Raw genomic sequence first — 20,741 nt, 5'->3', positions numbered from 1 at the left:
CATCTTTCTTCGACATAATGGTTCATTTAACAGTCCACTTGGTTAGAGAAGTTGAACTATGTGGACCGATTTGTTTTCGATGGATGTACCCTTTCGAAAGGTATATGAAGGTGTGCAAAGGGTATGTTAGAAATAAAAGGCATCCGGAAGGGTGCATTGCTGAGTGTTATATAGCTGAAGAGGCGATTGAGTTCTTAGCTGAACTTCTCCTTGATGACAAGACTGTTGGCATCCCAAAAGAAAAATACATAGTTGACAAGCCTACCTCCGGTGCAACTGTTGAGTCAGTTTATGGCAAAGAATTTCAGCAAGCTCATCTATGCGTGCTTCAAAACACTGATGAATTTAGAAGCTACTTTTTGTAAGTCAATCATTAAATTCTGTTTTTACAGTTTTGTTTATTTTGTTGTTCTAATGCTTATACACTTAACACTTTACAAATATTCTTGTAGGGAACACATGGAGCATTTGAAGAGGGAGTTTCCCAAGTACAAAAAGAATAAAAAATGGCTGCTGGACAAACAAAACAAGACTTTTGGCCAGTGGGTGAAGGAGAGGGTAAGTATTCTCCATTTCTTGTATATAATTGTAGCTAGAAATGTTTTGGATGATTTGAGCACAGAAATGTTGACTGCTATATTTTATTTTGTAGGTTGAATCACAGCTTGCAGAACCAGGTTGTGACATCCCAGAGATTGTGAGGTGGCTAGCAGATGAACCAAGCAATGAAGTCCCGAAGTTTAGTGGTTACCAAATAGGGGGGTGCAATATAACACTAAGTTTCGCGATGATCTTCGGTCGACACAAAGCAGTGGGGTTTATTTGGTTGCCAAAACACCTCAAGTAGCTACTGCTAGGGACAAAAACCTTATTACTGAAGACATGAGCTTCTATGGGGTGATTGTTGAAATATGGGAACTTGACTATGGTCAGTTTAGGGTTCCTATTTTTAAGTGTGATTGGGTAGAGAATCAAAAGGGTGTTAGAGTAGATGATCTTGGGTTCACTTTGGTTAATCTGAATAGGAAAGGTTATCTAAACGATAGTTTTGTTTTAGGAAAAAGTGTGGAGCAAATATTTTATGTTGAAGACCCTGTAGATCGTAGGTGGCATGTTGTGGTAAGAGTCCCAAAAAGAGACTACCATGAATCTGTTGAGTATGATGATGTTGGGGACACCATTCTTTCTCACCCCCCATCGCAACTACGATGCCTACTATTCAGTCACTTGATAACTATCCGGATGAGGAGCCAATGGGTTATAGGCGTGCAGGGGATGAGGATATAGTAGTTGAGGGAGAGTAGTTCACATAGTAGTATTCATGTAATTTATAATTGACATGTGTAAAGGATATTTGGCTAACTAAATGTGTGGTCAACGTTGGTTATTTTCTGTTAAGTTTAATGTACCAAGTTAAAGTTTATGTTATTTTAATTACTCTTACTTTCTGCTTCAATTTGTGTTAAGTGTTTGTTATTTTAATTACTCTTATTTTCTGCACTAATTATGTGTAGTAATATGTGTTAAAGTGTGTTATTTTAAACACTTGCAGATTTATGTACTACTATGTGTTAAGTGTTTGTTTTGGAAATGACTATGATTTTTCTGTTTTGCTGTACTAATGGGGCTAACATTTGTGTAGATAATGGCGGGATCACCATCTGCTAGTGTATCGAAGAAGACAAAGTCGAAGGAAAAACGTGCGAAGCATAAGAAGACCAAGTCTTTGAAGTCACCAACAACATCTTCATTTTCTGATGGATCTCACTCAAATAAGGGAAAGTCCAAAAAGAAAGAAGTTGAACCAACCGGGGGCCTAAAGTTGCTGAAGCGGCATGCGGTGACTATGTCACGCATTACAAGCCGCAAGAATCGTATTCAGAAGAAGGTTGTTTTATTTAACCGAAAAGGGACCCCTTGTGGGAAGGTGGCTAAGCAAATGCAAAGCTACATTGGTGTATTGGCAAGAAGGAAAGTACCGATAATAAGGGAAAACTGGAAAGCGGCAACTGATGAAGAGAAGAACAAAATCTGGCAACGTGTTCAGGTATGCAAATCAGTCTCAGTTTTATTAAGAATTAAAGGTGCAGTTAGTTAGTTTGGTATAATAGTGTTCATTATATTGTTTCAATTTTTCGCTATTTTCTTAACCTTGAACTGATATTTAGCAACGAAACACGCACAGGTTCCATTTTGATTGGTCCTGAAGCTAAAAAATTGGTCTTGGAATCTGCTGCAACGAAGTGGAGGCAATTCAAGTCTCTACTTACTTCCAAGTACATTATCCCCTATTTGGATGACCATGAAGCCTTGCGATATCCTCCGGATGATTATCCTTTCATCCTTGCTGACCATTGGACAGAATTTGTGAAAATGCGGACGAAGGCCTCATTCTTGGTATAAATGCACTTCTATTAAAATCATTTACTTGTACAAATATCAAATGCAGTTATGTATATATAGACTTCTCATTTAACTAAGTATCCTTATTTTGCAGGAAAAGCGTCGTGAGCAACAAGAGAGGCGCAGCTTGAATAAGTATCCTCATAGAATGTCCCGTAAGGGATATGCAGGGTTGGAGGATGAGTTGGTTAGTGAAACTGTTTTCTACCTTACTAGTATGGAGTTTACACCATGTGTAATGCATGCATTAACTATTTCACTTTGTAGGCTACCGGAATGAGTGACGAAGAAGTTGATAGGGCCACTTTGTGGATAAAAGGACGGCAAACAAAGGATGGCAGTTTCAAGGATGAGGAGTCAAAAAGGACTGCTGAAAAGATAGTAAGTCCAATATAGAAAGCCTATGACTAGGTGTATAAGGTTTCTGAACATGATATGTAATGATATTTCCTACTCTAAACTTTCAGGCAAACTTGAAGAGAAAGGTTGCTAGTGGAGAACTAAATGCTGAAGGGACAAATGATGTCTTGACATTGGCTTTGGGGACTCCAGAGCATGGGGGAAGAGTGCGTGGAATAGGAGGTTTGTCACTCCCTCTACTTACTTCCACCTCCCTAAACGTAGAAAGGAGAGCATAGAAGCTACTGTCAGAGTTAGTGTGCAGAAAATATTGTTAGAGGAGAGAGAGAAGATAGTAGAGGAGGCAAGGGAGAGGATAATTGAGGAAGCGAAAGAAAAAATACTTGCAGATGAGCGGGCTATGTGGGAGGCCAAGTTTGCTGCACTTGAAGCAAAGGTAAATGGAAAAGAAGGTGCAACTATTCAGCCACATGCATCTGGCCAAGGAAGTTGCTCAAGGACAGTAGATGAGATTGCTCAAGAATCGGATAAAGCTCCGTTGGAAGAAGTAGCAAACATTGTGGATGGAACTAAAATTCGGAGCATTTTTGAAGCAATGGAAAACAACACCCTCATACATAAAAGGAAACGGACAAAGATCGCTAAGGAAGGTAGGTTGGATAAACGTCCTTGCTCCAACAGAGGTAATGAGTTTCCCAAGTTGGTTGAGAAAGCAGTTGTCAATCGTGAGGATGTCACTGAGGCTGTTGAAGAAAATGTCAATCTGACCAAGGAGCCGGAGAATGAGGAGGGGGTAGAATACGTGGATTTGACGATGTGTCCACCCACATCAAAGGTAATTTGGTCTTACTTAACGCCAATAATGAACTGGAAAAGATCAAAGTTTAATTATCAAAACTAAACCAGTCGGTCATTTCATGATTTTTCAAAAAAACTGTACTTGTTTTACTCTCAGTTTTTGGTAGCTTAAAGGCGAATCTTCAATGATCATTTTGAACTTGGTTTGGAGAAAAACAGAGTTGAAGTGAGTCCATTATGCTATTTTTAAGTTACTGCACAGTTAAAGAATTTCATTGCGAATAGCATGAAACTCTGGAAAATAGTATCTTTGAATGTCTACTTGAAATCTGGAAAGTTTTGCTGCAAATCGAAGAAACAATAGTTGGTGGTGAATAACTATTATTCATGTTTCCAATTTTTTGAAACTGTCTCAAGCTTGCAAGTTATTGTTACTTTCCAGCTATAAATCTTGTTTTTTTTTGTCTACATTTTAGTCAAAGGTAGCTGAGGTTGAATGCAAGTTGGCAATAGGTTCTGTTGAACATATTGTTGCTTGTGCCACTGTTATGGAGTGCGAGGATCCTTCCCAACTTGTTCATGGCACTCCACTAGGGAATGGCAATGTGCGCGTTTCTATCTATGCCGCGCTTGAGGAGAAAGCAAAAGTGCCATTTCCTGTGAAAGATGAAATTGAAACAGTGAAGCAGGCTATGGGGAGTTGGATAGCATGGCCTAAACACCTAGTCATAAAATCACATCTCAAGGTAAAAACTCAGTCTAATTCAATCTATAGATACTTCGGTAACATTCAATTGTTTATAGAAATTCACATAACTTTAGATTTGTAGCATATATTTATGATATATACCTCACATTTATTTTCTTATTGTAGAAACCTCCCAAGGATAGTGCTGAAAAGAAGAAGAAAAGGAAAGAGATAGGGGAAGAAGACTCGGAGATTGAATTTGGCTTGGCTAAATTGGCACCATCATTACCAGCTTCATTAAAGATGTTATGTTTGTGGGGTGAAGATGCATTCAAAGATGGGAATACAATCAGCTTCTACATGGAGCCTGAAGTGTTTGGATTTTCTCGCAAGACTTATATATTGGGAAAAGATGTTCGGCGATTGGCAAGCATGAGGGAATTAACTGGAACATGCATTGTAGTGTACCAGAGGTAGGAAATATGCAGTACTGTTATTATATATATATATATATATATATTTTTTTTTTTTCTTTCTCCCCAATGCCTTGATAAGAAATGCAGTTGCTGAAACTTACTGACTTGGTGTAAATGTTTGTTGCCTTGATAATCGGAGCAGTTGCTGAAACTTACTGACTTGGTGTAAATGTTTGTTAACTTGATAAGAAATGCAGTTCCTGAAACTTACTTTGTGTAAATGTTTGTTGCCTTGATAAGAAATGCATCTTGCTGAAACTTACTGACTTGGTGTAAATGTTTGTTGCCTTGATAAGAAATGCAGTTGCTGAAACTTACTATGTGTAAATGTTTGTTGCCTTGATAAGAAATGCAGTTGCTGAAACTTGCATTGTGTAAATGTTTGTTATCAGGTACCTCTATGATCAATTGAAGGCTTATAAAATGCTTGACATGGTTGCATTTGTTGACCCTTCACTTGTTGGTGCTGTGGGGTGTGGGAATGGAACTGTCAGGGCCCAACACATCAAAGAAAGGCTTGCAACTGCTAAACCAGGACAGATGTTCATGTTGCCATTTAACTCGGGGTAAGTTCACGAAGGTTTGCAAACTTTCATAATTAAGTAACTTGTGTCAGAAACAAAATTTAGTGTTAAGGATATATGACATTTTGCATGCATGTAGTGATCATTGGACTTTAACACTTGTTGATCCGGACAAACAAACCGCCTATTTTATGGACCCGCTAAAAAGACGCTTACCCACAGGAGATTGGATGTCTATCGTGGAAACGTGAGTCACTGGTTTATATATTGATCACACATGCCTCAATTTTATAAAATCTGTTGAATACAGTACTTGTTGTTTCCTTTCCTATATGGCAGAAGTATTGATTATATTGTTGTTTTGGTGTAGTGCTATGCGTATGTATAATGCTGAAAAGAAAAAGCAAGGCCGCAGTTCAGTCCAATGGAAAAATTTGGCTGTAAGATTCACTACTTCTGATTTCAGAAAACAATATTTCATTTTGTCCGATTTCACTTCTTGAGTCATTTGATTGTGTTTAGGGCATTCCTCCCCAACCTAGCAACAAGGAGTGTGGATACTTTATCATGCGATACATGAGAGATATCATTGAGGATAAAGACATGTCATTGTTTCCTATGAAGGTATCGACATATATATAGCTATAAATATAGTAACTAGACTCAATTTTTCAGAACTTTGTTGTTATGTCCATGCCTTATTCACCAATAAGTTTGGTTACTAATTCTTTTGATATAATAAACTGATTTCAGTGGGAGAGGAGAGGCAGCAGCCAATACACCCAAGCAGATATTGATCAAGTGCGAAATGAGTGGGGAAAATTTGTTGTCAACACATACGTGCATGAGCCTTGAAGTAGTGCACTTGTTGCTGGTACAATTTTGATAAGGAAAGCATCTTTTTTGTGCTTCTCTGCTGGTACATTATTGTCACGCACCATGTGGCATGTTTTGGAACAATACATATATGTGTATCAGCTTTTTGATGTCCCAAGTAGATGGGCATGCACTAGAATGCTTTTCTTGTTTAAAATGTTGGCTTTCTTATTTGGAAATGCACCTCTTTTGCTTTTGAAGTTTAAAGTATTGGTTAGATTACTCATTTGATGGTTTTCAATATTCGTGTTTGATGGAGTACTGTCCATTTGGTAAATAGCCGAAATGAATGCACAATCTAATTCAGGTGATCACACAACAGAATATATATAATGTCGACTGCTCGTTGTCTGAATGGCCGAAAATGGGGCAGAAATTGATTGCCATGATTCATATCACACATCGGTTCTTAACAAATCAGTGTATTATAATTTCTACTCACACAACAGAAGCAACTAAAGTCAGTTGTCCTAAACATTAATCATACAACAGAAGCAATTAACTCTGTTGTCCAAAAACTAAATCACACAACAGTTGCAATTGAACTCTGTTGTCCAAAAACTAAATCAGACAACAGTGGCAATTGAATTCCGTTGTCCCAAATGTTGATCATACAACAGATATAGTCCAAGCACTGAAGTTTGAGGATCAATCAGACAACAGAAAAAATAAAAGTATGTTGTCTGATATGCATAACATACAACAGTTTGAAACCAAGCACTGTTGTCTGAAGGCAGCGCTTCAACTGCTGCGCAGCTGCGCATGGCATCTGCCGAGCCATCTGTCGATCCATCACACAACAGTTATAACACATACCCGTTGCCTGTTTGTTTATCAGACAACTGTGTTCCACCGTTGTCTGAATTTTCAACAGACAACGGCTCGCTCTACAACGGTGGCACTCCAAATCAGACAACAGTTTCTGTCTGTCGTCTGATGCAGTTTTTGGCATAGTGTTAATAGACTAGCTCTCTGCTTAATAGACCTCCAACTTACTTTTATAAGTAACCAATATTCTATCTACACCTCCCTCATTTTTCCATAATGCCCCTCGTCTAATAAAATCAATAAAAACCTATTTATTCCTGAAACTAAATAAACTTTGATAAAAAGAATCAAGGGTTTTCTAATGAAATATTGTAAAGTGATCCGTATATACCAGATCATGAATAAGGTAAACCCATGAAGGCCACTCCAATCTTTGAGTTCTTCAATTAATTATCTACTGGGAGGTACTCAGTCAAACGATTCAGGAAAGCCCAATGCTGAGACTTACAAACTCACTAATGATGCACGGGAGAAACAACAGGAAGAAACTGATGGTTGTCAGGATTAAACCCACATTCCTTCTTTCCTCTGATCAAACGACACAACCAAGCATTGTTATCCAAAATGTAGCATTTTCATTGCAACCAAAAGATCATTGTAAACAATTAGCAGAACATCATGCCAGCTAGATAAAAATAACAAATACTTGGACTACAAAACTAGAGGTTGGAGTAGCAAATCATAATAAGAGTTGAAAACAAGCCATCAACACCTGGGCTATTAAATTAACTGGTCTATATGTGTTGTCGACATACAGAGGAAGACAACTAGAAAGTAAAGCATTCAAAAGATCAGATAAGCCTAGTGTAGAACAACGAGCAAATGTAAGCTAACATACTGGTGAACAAAAAGAATAGGATGCAGCACAAGGTTATTACCGATTTGCTAACTGAATATGAGAGATTTTTCTTCTTTTTCTTTTGTAGTCCTGAAGATGAGTCGGGAATAATTTAATTGTCCTAAATTTTGCTGGAGTTTTGTTATATTTAAGATGATTGTTGAGTAAAAAAAAAGAATCTCCCTCATTGTGTCCTTATTGGTAATTTGATATGAGTTGACAAAGTAAATTATTACTTAGAAAAATATAGAGGCCCAAATATCAATTCTGGAGGTATGAATAGAAGCTCTCTCGTTGTAATTTCTTTTATTCATAAAAAAAAAAAATTTATTAAAATTTTTGACCTTATAGGTCATAAGGCTAGAGATCTGTGTTAGTTGGCCTCTAAGACCATCTCCAACCGTTCTGTCAAATGACACGGTGGAGACTCAACGACAACAAATGAAAGATGAAAATGCTCCAACAGATCTGTCAAATCCTACGTGGATTTGACATTCCAATTCTCACTGTCAAATTTGATAGATCTCACAACTCTGTCAAATTGTTTCTTTTCATTTTTTAATGCCGAGTCCTTCTCTTCTTCTCCTTCTTTCTTTTCTTCTCTCTTTCTTCCTACCTAGATCTGTTCTTAGAATCTGGGCATCTGTTGATGATGAAAGAAAGAGATTAACCACTGCTCTATCAACAAATACTGATGAGAGAAATCAAGCCATATAAAACCAATATTAAAAGTCGAATCATTTTCCTGCAGACCAACACCCAAGCTGAGAAATCAAGCCATCTATTGTTGGCTTGTTGCCCATCAAAGAAAAACAAAAAAAACTCAAAGAAGAAGAAGAACGAAGATAAGAAGAGATAAAGAAGAAAGAGAAAAAAATAGTTTTCTTTTGTTATAAAAATTTTAAAAAATCATAAAATAATATATAAATATAACTAACCGTGATACATCTTTAAAATTCGACACAAGGTTTTTAAATAATCCGTTGGAGATTCTCTAAGCTACTCCTGAGCATGAAAATATTCGAAAATTCTAGTATACACAGGTTTATGTCATGCATCAAAACCAAATTGTCATTATAGGAGCGTGTCAACGAACAAGAGCGAGTAACGAAATTGAAAACTAGTCGAAGCGAGTAGGGGCACTCTGACACATAATGAATAAGCTGTACAAGTGTACGCTAGATATTTCCCCCTCCCCACTCCACCTAAACACTCCCTCTCTCTCACAACCAAAACCAAAGAGACGAGAGAGAGAGAGAGAGAGAATGGCTACCGTGGTGCTGGACGACGCCGTTTCGGGTGGCGGTGGAGGAGGCCGGGCGGGATGCATGACGAGCCACGACGTCGTCGGTGGAGGGAGCTTGGAGAGCTAAAGGTACTACGTGTCTCGTCGTACGGTGATGGAGATGCTGAGCGACCGAGGCTACGACGTCGCCGACTCGGACCTCACTCGCTCGCTCACTGAGTTCCGTACCGGGTTCGGCCAAAACCCTGACCTCGACCGCCTCACCATCTGCGCCTCTCTCCGCTCCAATTCCAAGAACAAGGTGCCTCTTCTTTTCTTCTCTCTCTCTCTCTGTATTCGTAGATTTACAGAGCAAAGCCTCAGTTCCTGTTTCTTTGTATGATAAATTTGTTGTTATAGATTTATTGATCATGATTTGAGATAGCTATGGATAAATAATGAAATAAGGAACTCTTGTAAACTGATATTGCTGATGATTCTAAGAAAATTGTCAGTGTTGGAGCAAGAGATGAATGAAATGATCAAATTCAGTTTCTCTGGTTAGACACTGGCTTGGTGGAAAAGTAAACCAGGTTTCATATGGGTAAATGACATGTGAACCTCAATTTCCTTTTCTGTTCGAAGAGGCTTAGTCACTAAGAAGTCATCTAAGTGCTAATTATTTTACATTGTTGGCGTGTAGTGCTTCAACAATTGATGAAATCTATAGTTATCTACATGTTTTACATACTTCTCATGCAACTGTATGCAAGTATTCTCTTTTTCGTTTTCCACACCACATATTTGGTTGATATTCACTCCAAAGTGTCTACAGGCGGTTGTTGTAGTGGTGATGCATTAAAAGTCGATTTCTTTTGCAGATTATGGTCATCTTCTGTGGAACTGATGAAATCAGAAAGGCGAGTGTTCGTGCCATTTATGCTAACCTCCTGAACAAAGATATAAGCTCTCTCATGCTTGTCCTGCAAAGTAAAATGAACTCCTATGCTCGAAAAGAACTGGAAAACTATCCTTACAAAGTTGAAACTTTTCACGTAAGTTGCCTCATAATTATTCTACGTTATTGTACTGTAAAGATGTTGAAAGGCCTAAGGACAACTTTGCCTAACTGACAAGTTCGCTCCTTTGTCTGCTTTTGCTCTGAAACAAAAATATGTAGAACATTTCTGTTTAAATATTGGTCCTCTGTCCTTCAGTCATTTTGTTAGTTTTAAATCAACGTCGCATTTGGCAACATTCTGGCTTATGGCTTGGATCACATATATGACTTTGGAAGATATTGGGACTGGTCACAGTGATTGAATAACTTGATATGCAAAGTAGAGGAATCAAAATCCTAGTGTCATAAACTGAACAAGTACAAAGCACAAACTAGTAGTCCAGCAGCACTATATAGATACATTAATAGCTAGATAGGTTAACTACCAGAAGATCAAGAGTTACTTAGAAATATGACTTGAGAACAAAGAAGATCAATATATTGTTTTAGCTAGTAATTTTTTTTTTCTTCTTCTCCTTTTCCTCCCTTTCATAAGTATAAAGATTTCAAGAGTTAAAGTTCTATTTAAATTGATGGTCTTCAACGTGAGTTTCATGATATATCAATTTAGATGGAAGTTTAATGTATAAACTTATACAAGCAATGCAGCTGTCTATGCTTTCTTTTCTTTATTTTCTTTCTTTTTGTTTGTTTAGCTGAAGAGTTTCAATTTTACCACAACACTTGTGATTTTGCTTCAGATCTCTGAACTGCTGGTCAATGTTACAAAGCATGTTTTACAGCCAAAGTATGAGATACTTTCTACTGAAGAAAAGAAACATCTGCTAAGGAAGTACAAGTTGGAAGACAAGAAGGTAACTATTTGCTGACATAATCATTCCTATGTTCAAGGATAATCTTTAAATGGTTAAGTTTGTCTTGATTGAGTATGGAGGTCTCTTGAACACTAATTTACATGCTTGATAAGAACATGTGGACTGTCCGTCCTTCCTTCTGGCCCATAAAGAATGATATTTAATGGGGGGTGGAAATAATTACCTCACCTAAAAGGTAGAACGAATCTAACATTCCATGTCATACGAGGGGGCAGTCACTACTTCAACTGATGGTGGGGCAGCAAGGGATATTTTAGGCTTGCCATATCTTCTCAGTGTTTCAAACTTCTATGCCATAATCTGTTAATGTTTAGTCTTGAATGAGTAAAACAAAAGGAAGCAAGTGAGTTCATGTGACCTCTTGATCCTTGGTTGTTGTTTCTGTAGAAGTGCTTTACTCTATTTGTTAGGAGTATAGAATTCAATCAAATGATCTCTTTGTTCTCACAGACTGCTTATAGCATGGAAAGTTGATTTCTCTTTTGGAAGTCCATCCAATCCTAAAGCAACTTTACCTAAAGCTGGTCACTAGTAAACCTACAAGTAATTAGTGAATTTGCACTCAGTCTTTATTTTCACATGGATTCTTAGAAACCATTTTTGGGTGGATGAATTGGATTCTCAGTGTTATATCTTAGAGTATAGGGTAATGAAGTGTCATTGAGGAAGGGTATTTGTGAGTTAAGAGAGAACAGATTTGAATGCAGTGTCACTTGACCGTCCTCCCTTTTTATTCTAGAAATGTATGGCATAACTAGCATTTGTTCCATTTAAATCTGTGGAGAAGGGCAGAATATAGAAGCAAGGTAGTCTCATCCTAAGTAGAACTGTCACATAACTTGAGGCCATAAAGATTTTGTCGCAAAAGGTCCACAGATATCTATGTGAATCAATTGCAAGAAAATAGTGCTTCTAGTTGCTGTTTTCTTTTTCTATTTAGCATACTTGCTTTTTACACATTCAATGCAGTCAATTAAGTTCAGATTCCGTGTTTAACTAGAAGATGTAATCTTTCTTTAGAAACATGTTCTAATCTTCTGTGTGATACATACGCAGAATTTTCAATAAAATTTTTTTTTCTCTTAGAACCAATCACAGTAACAGTTTCAATACTAGCATCATTCACACAATCTCATTCTCAAGCAAAAGTACTTCTTTAGAAACAGAAGATGAAGCAGTAGAAGAAGCTGAAATCAACCAATAATCATTAGGGAGCACTTCTAATGAGAACCACTTTAATGAAGACTAGTTGAGGATTTCTAATCAACGGTTTGGGAGATTGATTTTTTGATTATATTACGGTAAATCAATCATTAGATGTTTATGTATGCATGAGTAAATCAATTCTGAAAAGAAAAAAAAAATATAAGATCGTAGTTTTTTTGAATCTTTTGATTGTTGCCATAAATGGTTTATTATATTTATACCTCCTATTTTGGGATCACAATAATCATTGGAGGTTCAGTTTTATAAAAGGAATGTGAGACACATCAAGACAAAAGTAGAAGAGTTGATATCCCATTTCTATATACAGAAGTCCAAATATTTCAAGTTTTCAACCAATCATATTTATTTTTAAAAAATGAGAAGGGTCAATTGACCCTTCTTGCCCTATGGTAGCTACGCCCATGTTGACATGGTTGTTTACATAAAATAAGGGAACTATAAGCCAAAGATAATGCGGGAGATTAAGAAGTGATATGCAACTTGACAACCAGTATTTTTTTTTTTTTTGTGAGAAAAAGAAAAATTAAAAACACAACATGAAGATACTTGTTTTTCCAAAGAAAAAATGACTACCTTTCATTGTGCACAAGTCATTTGGGCTATAAGTTAGTAGCTTTGATTAGGCTTGGTGTGAGTTAAGCCAAGCATTGCCAAGGCTTCGTGCGTTGATTGTTTATAGCTTTTATTTTATCTTTTTATTTTTATTTTTCCTTGTATGCTTTTGAGTTACCTAACGCCAATTACGTCGTTTAGGTCTGACGCCTAATCCCCGAGGTACGATAATCAAAGTTTAAATACTTTTCTTACTTGATAATAATACGTGCGCTTGCTTAAATGTGTATCAAGTCGAGTTCCTGAAAAAAGGTGAAGGGGTTAAAGTCCCTAAAAGAAGATGAAGGGTTAACGTCCCTAAAAGAAGGAATGAACGGTATAAATCTCTGAAAGAAGCATGGCACAAAGGTGCCAAGAGAAAAATGCTCTCTAGAAGCGGCAAAAGTCTGAAGATGAAGTTGAAGATGGCACAATAGTGTCAAGTTGACAAGGCTCCCTGAAGGCACAATGTTTTAAAGAAGTTGACAAGATTCCCTAAAGATTGGGTGAAAGTCCCAGAAAAAAGTATTCCTTGGTGGCCAATGGTAAGCCGAAGAAAATATTTCTCTCAAGGCACAACATGAAGACACTTGTTTTTCCAAAGAAAAAGATGAGTGTGGTCGTGCAAAACGTTATCCAAAAATAAAGTTTTTTTCCAACCTTTTCAGCATATGATTGGTGCATACTTTTCCAAATTATCTTCAAAAAATAAAAATAAATAAATAAAGACTTTTTCATATTGCAGAAGACTCGTTAGTGAGTCAAGCCAGCTGCCTAATTTGGCCTCCACAAATGAAAAGCAGAGTAAGCACCCAATGTACTAAGAGCATCTCCAACAGCTTCCCTATAATTTCTCTATTGTAGGGAAGCAAAAATTAAAATCTCTAAAAAAAATTCTGCTCCAACTCCAATATATTCTCTATTTTACAGATTCCATAATTCTTCTCTAAATCCTTCCCTAAAATTTGTTTGGGAGATCCATTTTTTGATTATATTACGGTAAATCAATCGTTAGATGTTTAAGTATGCATGAGTAAATCAATTCTGAAAAGAAAAAAAAATATAAGATCGTAGTTTTTTTGAATCTTTTGATTGTTGCCATAAATGGTTTACTATATTTATACCTCCTATTTTGGGATCACAATAATCATTGGAGGTTCAGTTTTATAAAAGGAATGTGAGACACATCAAGACAAAAGTAGAAGAGTTGATATCCCATTTTTATTGACAGAAGTCCAAATATTTCAAGTTTTCAACCAATCATATTTATTTTTTGAAAATGAGAAGGGTTAATTGACCCTTCTTGCCTTATGGTAGCTACGCCCATGTTGACATGGTTGTTTACATAAAATAAGGGAACTATAAGCCAAAGATAATGTGGGAGATTAAGAAGTGATATGCAACTTGACAACCAGTATTTTTTTTTTGTGAGAAAAAGAAAAATTAAAAACACAACATGAAGATACTTGTTTTTCCAAAGAAAAAATGACTACCTTTCATTGTGTATAAGTCATTTGGGCTATAAGTTAGTAGCTTTGATTAGGCTTGGTGTGAGTTAAGCCAAGCATTCCCAAGGCTTCGTGCCTTGATTGTTTATAGCTTTTATTTTATCTTTTTATTTTTATTTTTCCTTGTATGCTTTTGAGTTACCTAGCGCCAATTACCTCTTTTAGGTCTAACGCCTAATCCCCGAGGTACGATAATCAAAGTTTAAATACTTTTCTTACTTGATAATAATACGTGCGCTTGCGTAAATGTGTATCAAGTCGAGTTCCTGAAAAAAGGTGAAGGGGTTAAAGTCCCTAAAAGAAGATGAAGGGTTAACGTCCCTAAAAGAAGGAATGAATGGTATAAATCTCTGAAAGAAGCATGGCACAAAGGTGCCAAGAGAAAAATGCTCTCTAGAAGCGGCAAAAGTCTGAAGATGAAGTTGAAGATGGCACAATAGTGTCAAGTTGACAAGGCTCCCTGAAGGCACAATGTTTTAAAGAAGTTGACAAGATTCCCTAAAGATTGGGTGAAAGTCCCAGAAAAAAGTAGTCCTTGGTGGCCAATGGTAAGCAGAAGAAAATATTTCTCTCAAGGCACAATATGAAGACACTTGTTTTTCCAAAGAAAAAGATGAGTGTGGTCGTGCAAAACGTTATCCAAAAATAAAGTTTTTTTCCAACCTTTTCAGCATATGATTGGTGCATACTTTTCCCAATTATCTTCAAAAAATAAAAATAAATAAATAAAGACTTTTTCATATTGCAGAAGACTCGTTAGTGAGTCAAGCCAGCTGCCTTATTTGGCCTCCACAACTGAAAAGCAGAGTAAGCACCCAATGTACTAAGAGCATCTCCAACAGCTTCTCTATAATTTCTCTATTGTAGGGAAGCAAAAATTAAAATCTCTAAAAAAATTTCTGCTCCAACTCCAACAGATTATCTATTTTACAGATTCCATAATTCTTTCCTGAATCCTTCCCTAAAATTTTACAGATTGCTGTAAATATAGGGAATTTTGTTTTCTCTCTCATCACTATCTCTATTTTAGGGATAATTATAGGGAATCTGTTAGAGCAAAACAGTCAAATTTTTCCATAAAATTGAGAAAAATCAAAATATGGAGAAGCTGTTGGAGTTGCTCTAATGGTCAAAGTCTAACTGGTGAATCGGAGAGAAACCCAACCACACACACGAGCAGCATAGATTATTATTATAAATTTTTTTTTTTTTAGAATCTTAGTAGTAAACTCTCTATTTGATAGCAAATTTAGAAATCTACCCATTTAAACAATAAACAATTTTCTTTATCAGTTCCATCTTTTACTGTATGACAGTAAATTTACTGTCTGACAATGAAATTTTTTTGATTGGTAAATAAAATTTACTTGACCGTAAATGTAACTAGCGCAATATGGTTTTATGAGACCTAAAGACTGAGAGCCAAATGCCAAAGACCAAGACATTTGTGCATTAAGCGATACAAGAATTTGATTGATGTGCACTAAGATTCTTTCATGAGAACGCAACCAATTGATTGATGTGGATTGGGAATATCTGACGGCAATGCCATGGGCACAAATCCTAGAATCTTTAATCATAATACAAAGAGAAATTTCAAAAAAACAGAACCTCTTAAACAACCTAAACCTAAGGAATCAAAAAAAAAGAATGATTAGCAGATAAAGGAAGAGAGTTGCTCCAAACTTGAGGCGAAGAGCTATGTCCAGTGTGCGCAATGACATCAGCAAGAAAGTTTGCTTCTCTTTCGATATGTTTAAAATAGACAGATTCCAAATTAGCAGCAATAGTATAGATATCTTGGACAATAGACACGATCCTCCAAGGTATATATTTAAAACTGACCATTTATGCTGTCTGTGAGGAGCTTAGAATCTCCTTCTACTTGAAGATGAAGAAAATTGTAAAGGTAGTGCTTCTGTAATAAAAATATCATTACATCCCAGATTGTTTCAAGCAGCTAATATAGGATTTCCATATGTATTTCGAAACACAAACCCACCAACACTCTTACTGTCATGAAGAACCGAACCATCAAAATTTAATTGTAAAGGACCATGGTTCGGAGGCTTCCATCTAACAAGATCTTTAGAAGCATGTTTCTAAGTGGGTTTAGGATTAATTACATATGTTGAAGTCATTAAACATGGTAAAAGCTGCATAAAAGATTTGAATAGGTAAGGACAATTTATCCCTAAAGGTAGCATCATTTCCAGCTTTCCAAATACAATAAGCAGTGATAAGAGCAATGGAAAATGAATCATCTTTGAGAGAAGATAAATGATCCAGCCATTCAATAAATGAATAATTCCAATCCTCAAAAGAGAAAGAAGGAAAGCTGCTTTGCCAAACCTGTCTGGTATAAGAGCAATGAAAGAAAAGATGATCTATTGTTTCAATATCTGAATGACAGAACTGACAAGATCTATCAATATCTTTGCTTGATTAACAGCCAAAGAATGTGCAACAGTATGTTGAATAAGTAACTGAGAAGCAGATTTAATAGTGAAATTACATGACCAGTAGGTCCCCAAACGATACGGTCTTATTGATAAAAGTAAGGCAGAGGAATAGAGTTAATTTTTATAACAATATGAGGTAAATTGAAAGTAATTAATTTTGGTAAATTCCACAGAAGAAATATAATCAGTAAATCAGAAACAAGCCCTGTAGTAAGTGACACTACACTTTTGACTCAAATTTTTTTGATTTAAAAATTTGGTATGTCTTTCAAACACATACCTTCTGTCTTTTTTTTTTTTTTGTTGAGAAAATGTAAACACTATTGAATCGGGCTTATTGGCTTAAGTACAATCAGAAATTAACAAATCCACCAAAAAATTTGAAAGAGATTAAAAAGAAGAAAAATCCTTGGAATGAAGCGCCCATGCAACCAGCCAAATAGTGAGCAACTCCATTATGTTCTCTATAAATGTGCTTGAAGTAACAACCAGGTAGATTGACAAGAAGAAGCTTTAGGTCCAGGTACAGCGACCGAAGACTAGGATCGGAGTCTGATGGTAGATCGATAGAAACAGCCAACTTAGAGCAATCCGTCTCAAATCTCAGTGCCTGCGGACCCAAAGAACGTGCAAAATCCAAAGCCTCAAACCCCACTAATAACTCTTCATGCTCAGCTGATGAAGCACGATCAATATACTTAGCCCGGCCTCCCATACAAATACCATTACTATCTCTAGCAATAAGGCCAACACCTCCCTCTAATGTAACAGGATTAAAGACCCCATCCAAGCAGATACTCACTCAACCCGGCATAGGCTACATCCATCTAGATTTGGGGCGACCAGATTTACTAACAGATGGGTTAGCAGTTTTTTTGATACGAAGATGGGTTAGCAATTACATAATCCTAAACACATACCTTTTGTCTTGGTTGTAATTCCAAGATTTATTTCAGACGTAACAGTTGCCTTCGGTCCTTTCCTAATGAAAGACTTTGCAAGTCATTCAGTCTTTGTTCACCGATGTGGAATAGAACGATTAAGACCAGACCTGAAGAAAAAGATATCTCAACTTCAATTTGCACTGAAGTTGATGATTACGTAGACACTTTAATAATTAAGGACTCGAAATTTCTAAATGAAAGACCTTTAAAAGTCATTGTTGCTGCAGCTCTGGTACTTAATATATACCCAATACAATCAGTGATTAGAAACCCTATAATTTGCCCGAGGACTAGACAAGGACCAGAACATTGGTCATGCTTATGATTTCATATCAGAAGCAGCGGAACTCCCCCTCTTCAACTTCATCCTCTCATCTTTCTCCACCTACAATGAAACCAATCATCACTCTTCTCTACCTCTCCTTGTTTCTCCACATCCTCACTCTCTTTGTCGCCGGTCAGGCGCCACCATACACTCCTGTTGACAATATCACCCTCGCCTGCGGCAATTCCGGCCAACCGAGCTCCAATGTCGACCTCAGAAAGTGGAGTGGAGATATCGACTCAAAATTCACCCCAATAGGTAACGCATCCCAATCCATAGATGCACCGCGGTCGTCCACCGCCAGCGACGTCCCTTACACCAAAGCTCGGCTCTCTCGCTCCAAATTCACTTACACAATTCCCCTCTCTCCGGGCCAAAAGTTCATCCGCTTGCATTTCAATCCAGATACATACAACCCGAACTTCCAACGCTCCAACTCCCTCTTCTCCGTCACCGCCGCCGGCTTCACTCTCCTCAAAGACTTCAACGCCTCCGTCACCGCCGACTCTTCCGGCGAGTCCCCACTTGTCATAGAATTCTGTGTTAACATCGAGACAGGAGAGAGACTCAACATCACCTTCACACCAAGCGAAGATGCGTACGCTTTCATCAACGGAATCGAAATCGTGTCCATGCCCACCGGTTTTTACTATACTTCAGCCAATTTCATCAACACCAGCGCAAGCACATATCTGATCGCAAACAACACAGCTCTGGAGATGGTGTACCGAATCAACGTCGGCGGAGCCCCCATCTCACCGGAAGGAGACTCCGGAATGTACCGGACTTGGGAAACTGCCGATGAAACTTATTTGGATGATATAAGTAAAAAAGAAAGCGTGCTACCGCAGAACAATACAATCAAGCTCAACTTCGTCAAAATTCCAGAATACTCTGCCCCAAAACCAGTTTACACAACAGGTCGGTCAATGGGGATGAACAAAACCATCAACAAGAGCTATAACCTCACATGGGTATTTCCCGTGGATCCCAAGTTTTATTACCTGGTGAGACTTCATTTTTGTGAGTTTGAATCTGAAATTACCAAGTTCAGAGATCGAGCGTTTCAAATCTCCATGGCCAATCAAACGGCAGAAAATATTGCAGATGTTATCCAATGGAGTGGAGCAAATGGGAATCCAGTTTACAGAGACTATGTTGTGGGCATGTTTATGTCTCAGGTTGGAAGCCAGAAGAAAGTTAACCTCTTTCTAGAACTTGCAGCGCTACAGAATGATTCGGATACTACATACAACGATGCCATCTTGAACGGGCTAGAAATCTTCAAGCTCAGTGACCCGAGTCGGAATCTTGCCGGACCCAACCCCGACCCGCCTCCACCGACGCTGGCACAGCAAATCCCCAAAAGTTCAACTACAAGTAAATCACATACTTCTTTGCTGCCCATCATAGTTGGTGTACTCTCCGGAGTCCTACTTCTTCTCTATGTTCTTGTAATTTTAGTTTTCAGGCGAGGAAGGAAAGTCGAGGAGTCTAGTTCCAGCCGGGGAAAGTTGACTTTACCGTCCTGTTTGTGTCATTACTTTTCGCTACCGGAAATGAAAGCCGCCACTCAAAACTTCAATGATTCTCGCATCATTGGAGTTGGAGGGTTTGGCCATGTGTACGAAGGATTTCTTGCGGATGGGTCTACCCATGTTGCAATCAAACGGTTGAAAGACATGTCATCACAAGGGGCCCGCGAGTTTAGGACAGAAATTGAGATGCTCTCTCGACTTCGTCACCGCAATTTAGTGTCTCTTATTGGATACTGTGCCGATGAAGGTGAGATGATCTTGGTGTATGATTACATGGCACATGGGACACTTGGTGACCATCTCCACCACACTGATAATCCACCTCTTTCGTGGGAACAACGGCTTCAAATTTGTATTGGTGCAGCGCAAGGTTTGCACTATCTACATACAGGTACTGAGGGCACCATCATTCACCGAGATGTGAAGAGCACAAACATATTATTGGATGAGAAATGGGTAGCCAAAGTTTCAGATTTTGGGTTGTCGAAGAATGGCACAATCACCCTTTCCAAGACCCACATTAGCACAAAGGTGAAGGGTAGTTTCGGATATCTTGACCCCGAATACTATCGACGTCAACAATTGACTGAGAAGTCTGATGTGTACTCATTTGGCGTGATTTTGTGCGAGGTATTATCTGGAAGGCCAGCCGTGACAACCGTGGACAATAATCGAGTCGGCCTGGTTGGATGGGTCAAGAAGTGTCATGGTAATGGGAAACTTGATCAAATTATTGACCCAAATTTGAAGGGTAAAATTGCAGTGAGATGCTTGCATAAATTTGTTTCCATCGCAATGCGTTGCATGGATGATAATGGGATCAATCGGCCGTCAATGGACGATGTTGTGAGAGAGCTTCAATTTGCATTGAAGATGCAACAAAACAACGAGGACTATACTGATCGCATTGAAATGACAGTTCAAGATAGAATTGCTTTGATCAAGGACAATGAAGGGTCTTGTTCTAGTGAGCAAAGTAGTGGGGTGAACGAATCCGTCCAAGGGTTGACTGGCACAATCTTCTCCGAGATCATTGATCCGGTTGGGAGATAGTCAATGAGCAACATGGTTAACAAGATGAAAGCAATCCTTGTACAACTTCTTTTTCCTTTTGAGAATGTGGAATATGTAAGATGTAAACTTGAGAACACAAGGATAAATCACAGAATATTTAGATACAAATGACAAGACTTGCTCCAAATTTCACTATGAAATCTGAAAGGCCCTTTAGGGC

The 20,741-nt window shown here is 37.8% G+C and overlaps 3 protein-coding genes across 3 annotated transcripts; all 3 read left to right on the top strand.

The window, feature by feature from the left end:
* The first annotated feature begins 882 nt into the window (after positions 1–882).
* Positions 883–6,437, top strand: LOC112186105. The gene is made up of 14 exons (XM_024324467.2): positions 883–1,119; positions 1,643–2,047; positions 2,245–2,397; positions 2,498–2,590; positions 2,671–2,784; positions 2,871–2,927; positions 2,969–3,598; positions 4,038–4,307; positions 4,436–4,722; positions 5,118–5,291; positions 5,389–5,496; positions 5,620–5,689; positions 5,772–5,873; positions 6,003–6,437. The coding sequence occupies exons 1-14, from the start codon at positions 883–885 to the stop codon at positions 6,102–6,104; spliced, it is 2,802 nt and encodes a 933-aa protein (XP_024180235.2). The 3' UTR covers positions 6,105–6,437.
* A 2,530-nt stretch (positions 6,438–8,967) lies between these two features.
* On the top strand, positions 8,968–12,427 carry LOC112186110 (DNA-directed RNA polymerase V subunit 5C). The gene is made up of 3 exons (XM_024324470.2): positions 8,968–9,338; positions 9,898–10,071; positions 10,778–12,427. Exons 1-3 carry the CDS (start codon positions 9,192–9,194, stop codon positions 10,904–10,906), a joined length of 450 nt encoding a protein of 149 aa, XP_024180238.1. The 5' UTR covers positions 8,968–9,191; the 3' UTR covers positions 10,907–12,427.
* Positions 12,428–16,963: 4,536 nt separating this feature from the next.
* On the top strand, positions 16,964–20,717 carry LOC112186084 (receptor-like protein kinase FERONIA). Its single transcript, XM_024324449.2, has one exon. The coding sequence runs from the start codon at positions 17,960–17,962 to the stop codon at positions 20,558–20,560; it is 2,601 nt and encodes an 866-aa protein (XP_024180217.1). The 5' UTR covers positions 16,964–17,959; the 3' UTR covers positions 20,561–20,717.
* Positions 20,718–20,741: the final 24 nt, after the last annotated feature.

Source organism: Rosa chinensis, chromosome 1 (genome assembly GCF_002994745.2).
Source record: "Rosa chinensis cultivar Old Blush chromosome 1, RchiOBHm-V2, whole genome shotgun sequence".
Lineage (NCBI taxonomy): Eukaryota > Viridiplantae > Streptophyta > Magnoliopsida > Rosales > Rosaceae > Rosa > Rosa chinensis.
Note: the sequence above shows the minus strand (reverse complement) of the source record. Positions and strands in the feature narration are given on the sequence as shown.

Bases quoted from the DNA above. Each gene is read 5' to 3' on its own strand.
- LOC112186105 (XM_024324467.2), top strand. From the start codon at position 883: ATGAGCTTCTATGGGGTGATTGTTGAAATATGGGAACTTGACTATGGT. The intron at 2,398-2,497 runs GTATAAATGCAC...CTTATTTTGCAG, and splicing joins GGACGAAGGCCTCATTCTTG to GAAAAGCGTCGTGAGCAACA. The intron at 3,599-4,037 runs GTAATTTGGTCT...TCTACATTTTAG, and splicing joins TGTGTCCACCCACATCAAAG to TCAAAGGTAGCTGAGGTTGA.
- LOC112186110 (XM_024324470.2), top strand. From the start codon at position 9,192: ATGGAGATGCTGAGCGACCGAGGCTACGACGTCGCCGACTCGGACCTC. The intron at 9,339-9,897 runs GTGCCTCTTCTT...TTTCTTTTGCAG, and splicing joins GCTCCAATTCCAAGAACAAG to ATTATGGTCATCTTCTGTGG. The intron at 10,072-10,777 runs GTAAGTTGCCTC...ATTTTGCTTCAG, and splicing joins ACAAAGTTGAAACTTTTCAC to ATCTCTGAACTGCTGGTCAA.
- LOC112186084 (XM_024324449.2), top strand. From the start codon at position 17,960: ATGCTTATGATTTCATATCAGAAGCAGCGGAACTCCCCCTCTTCAACT.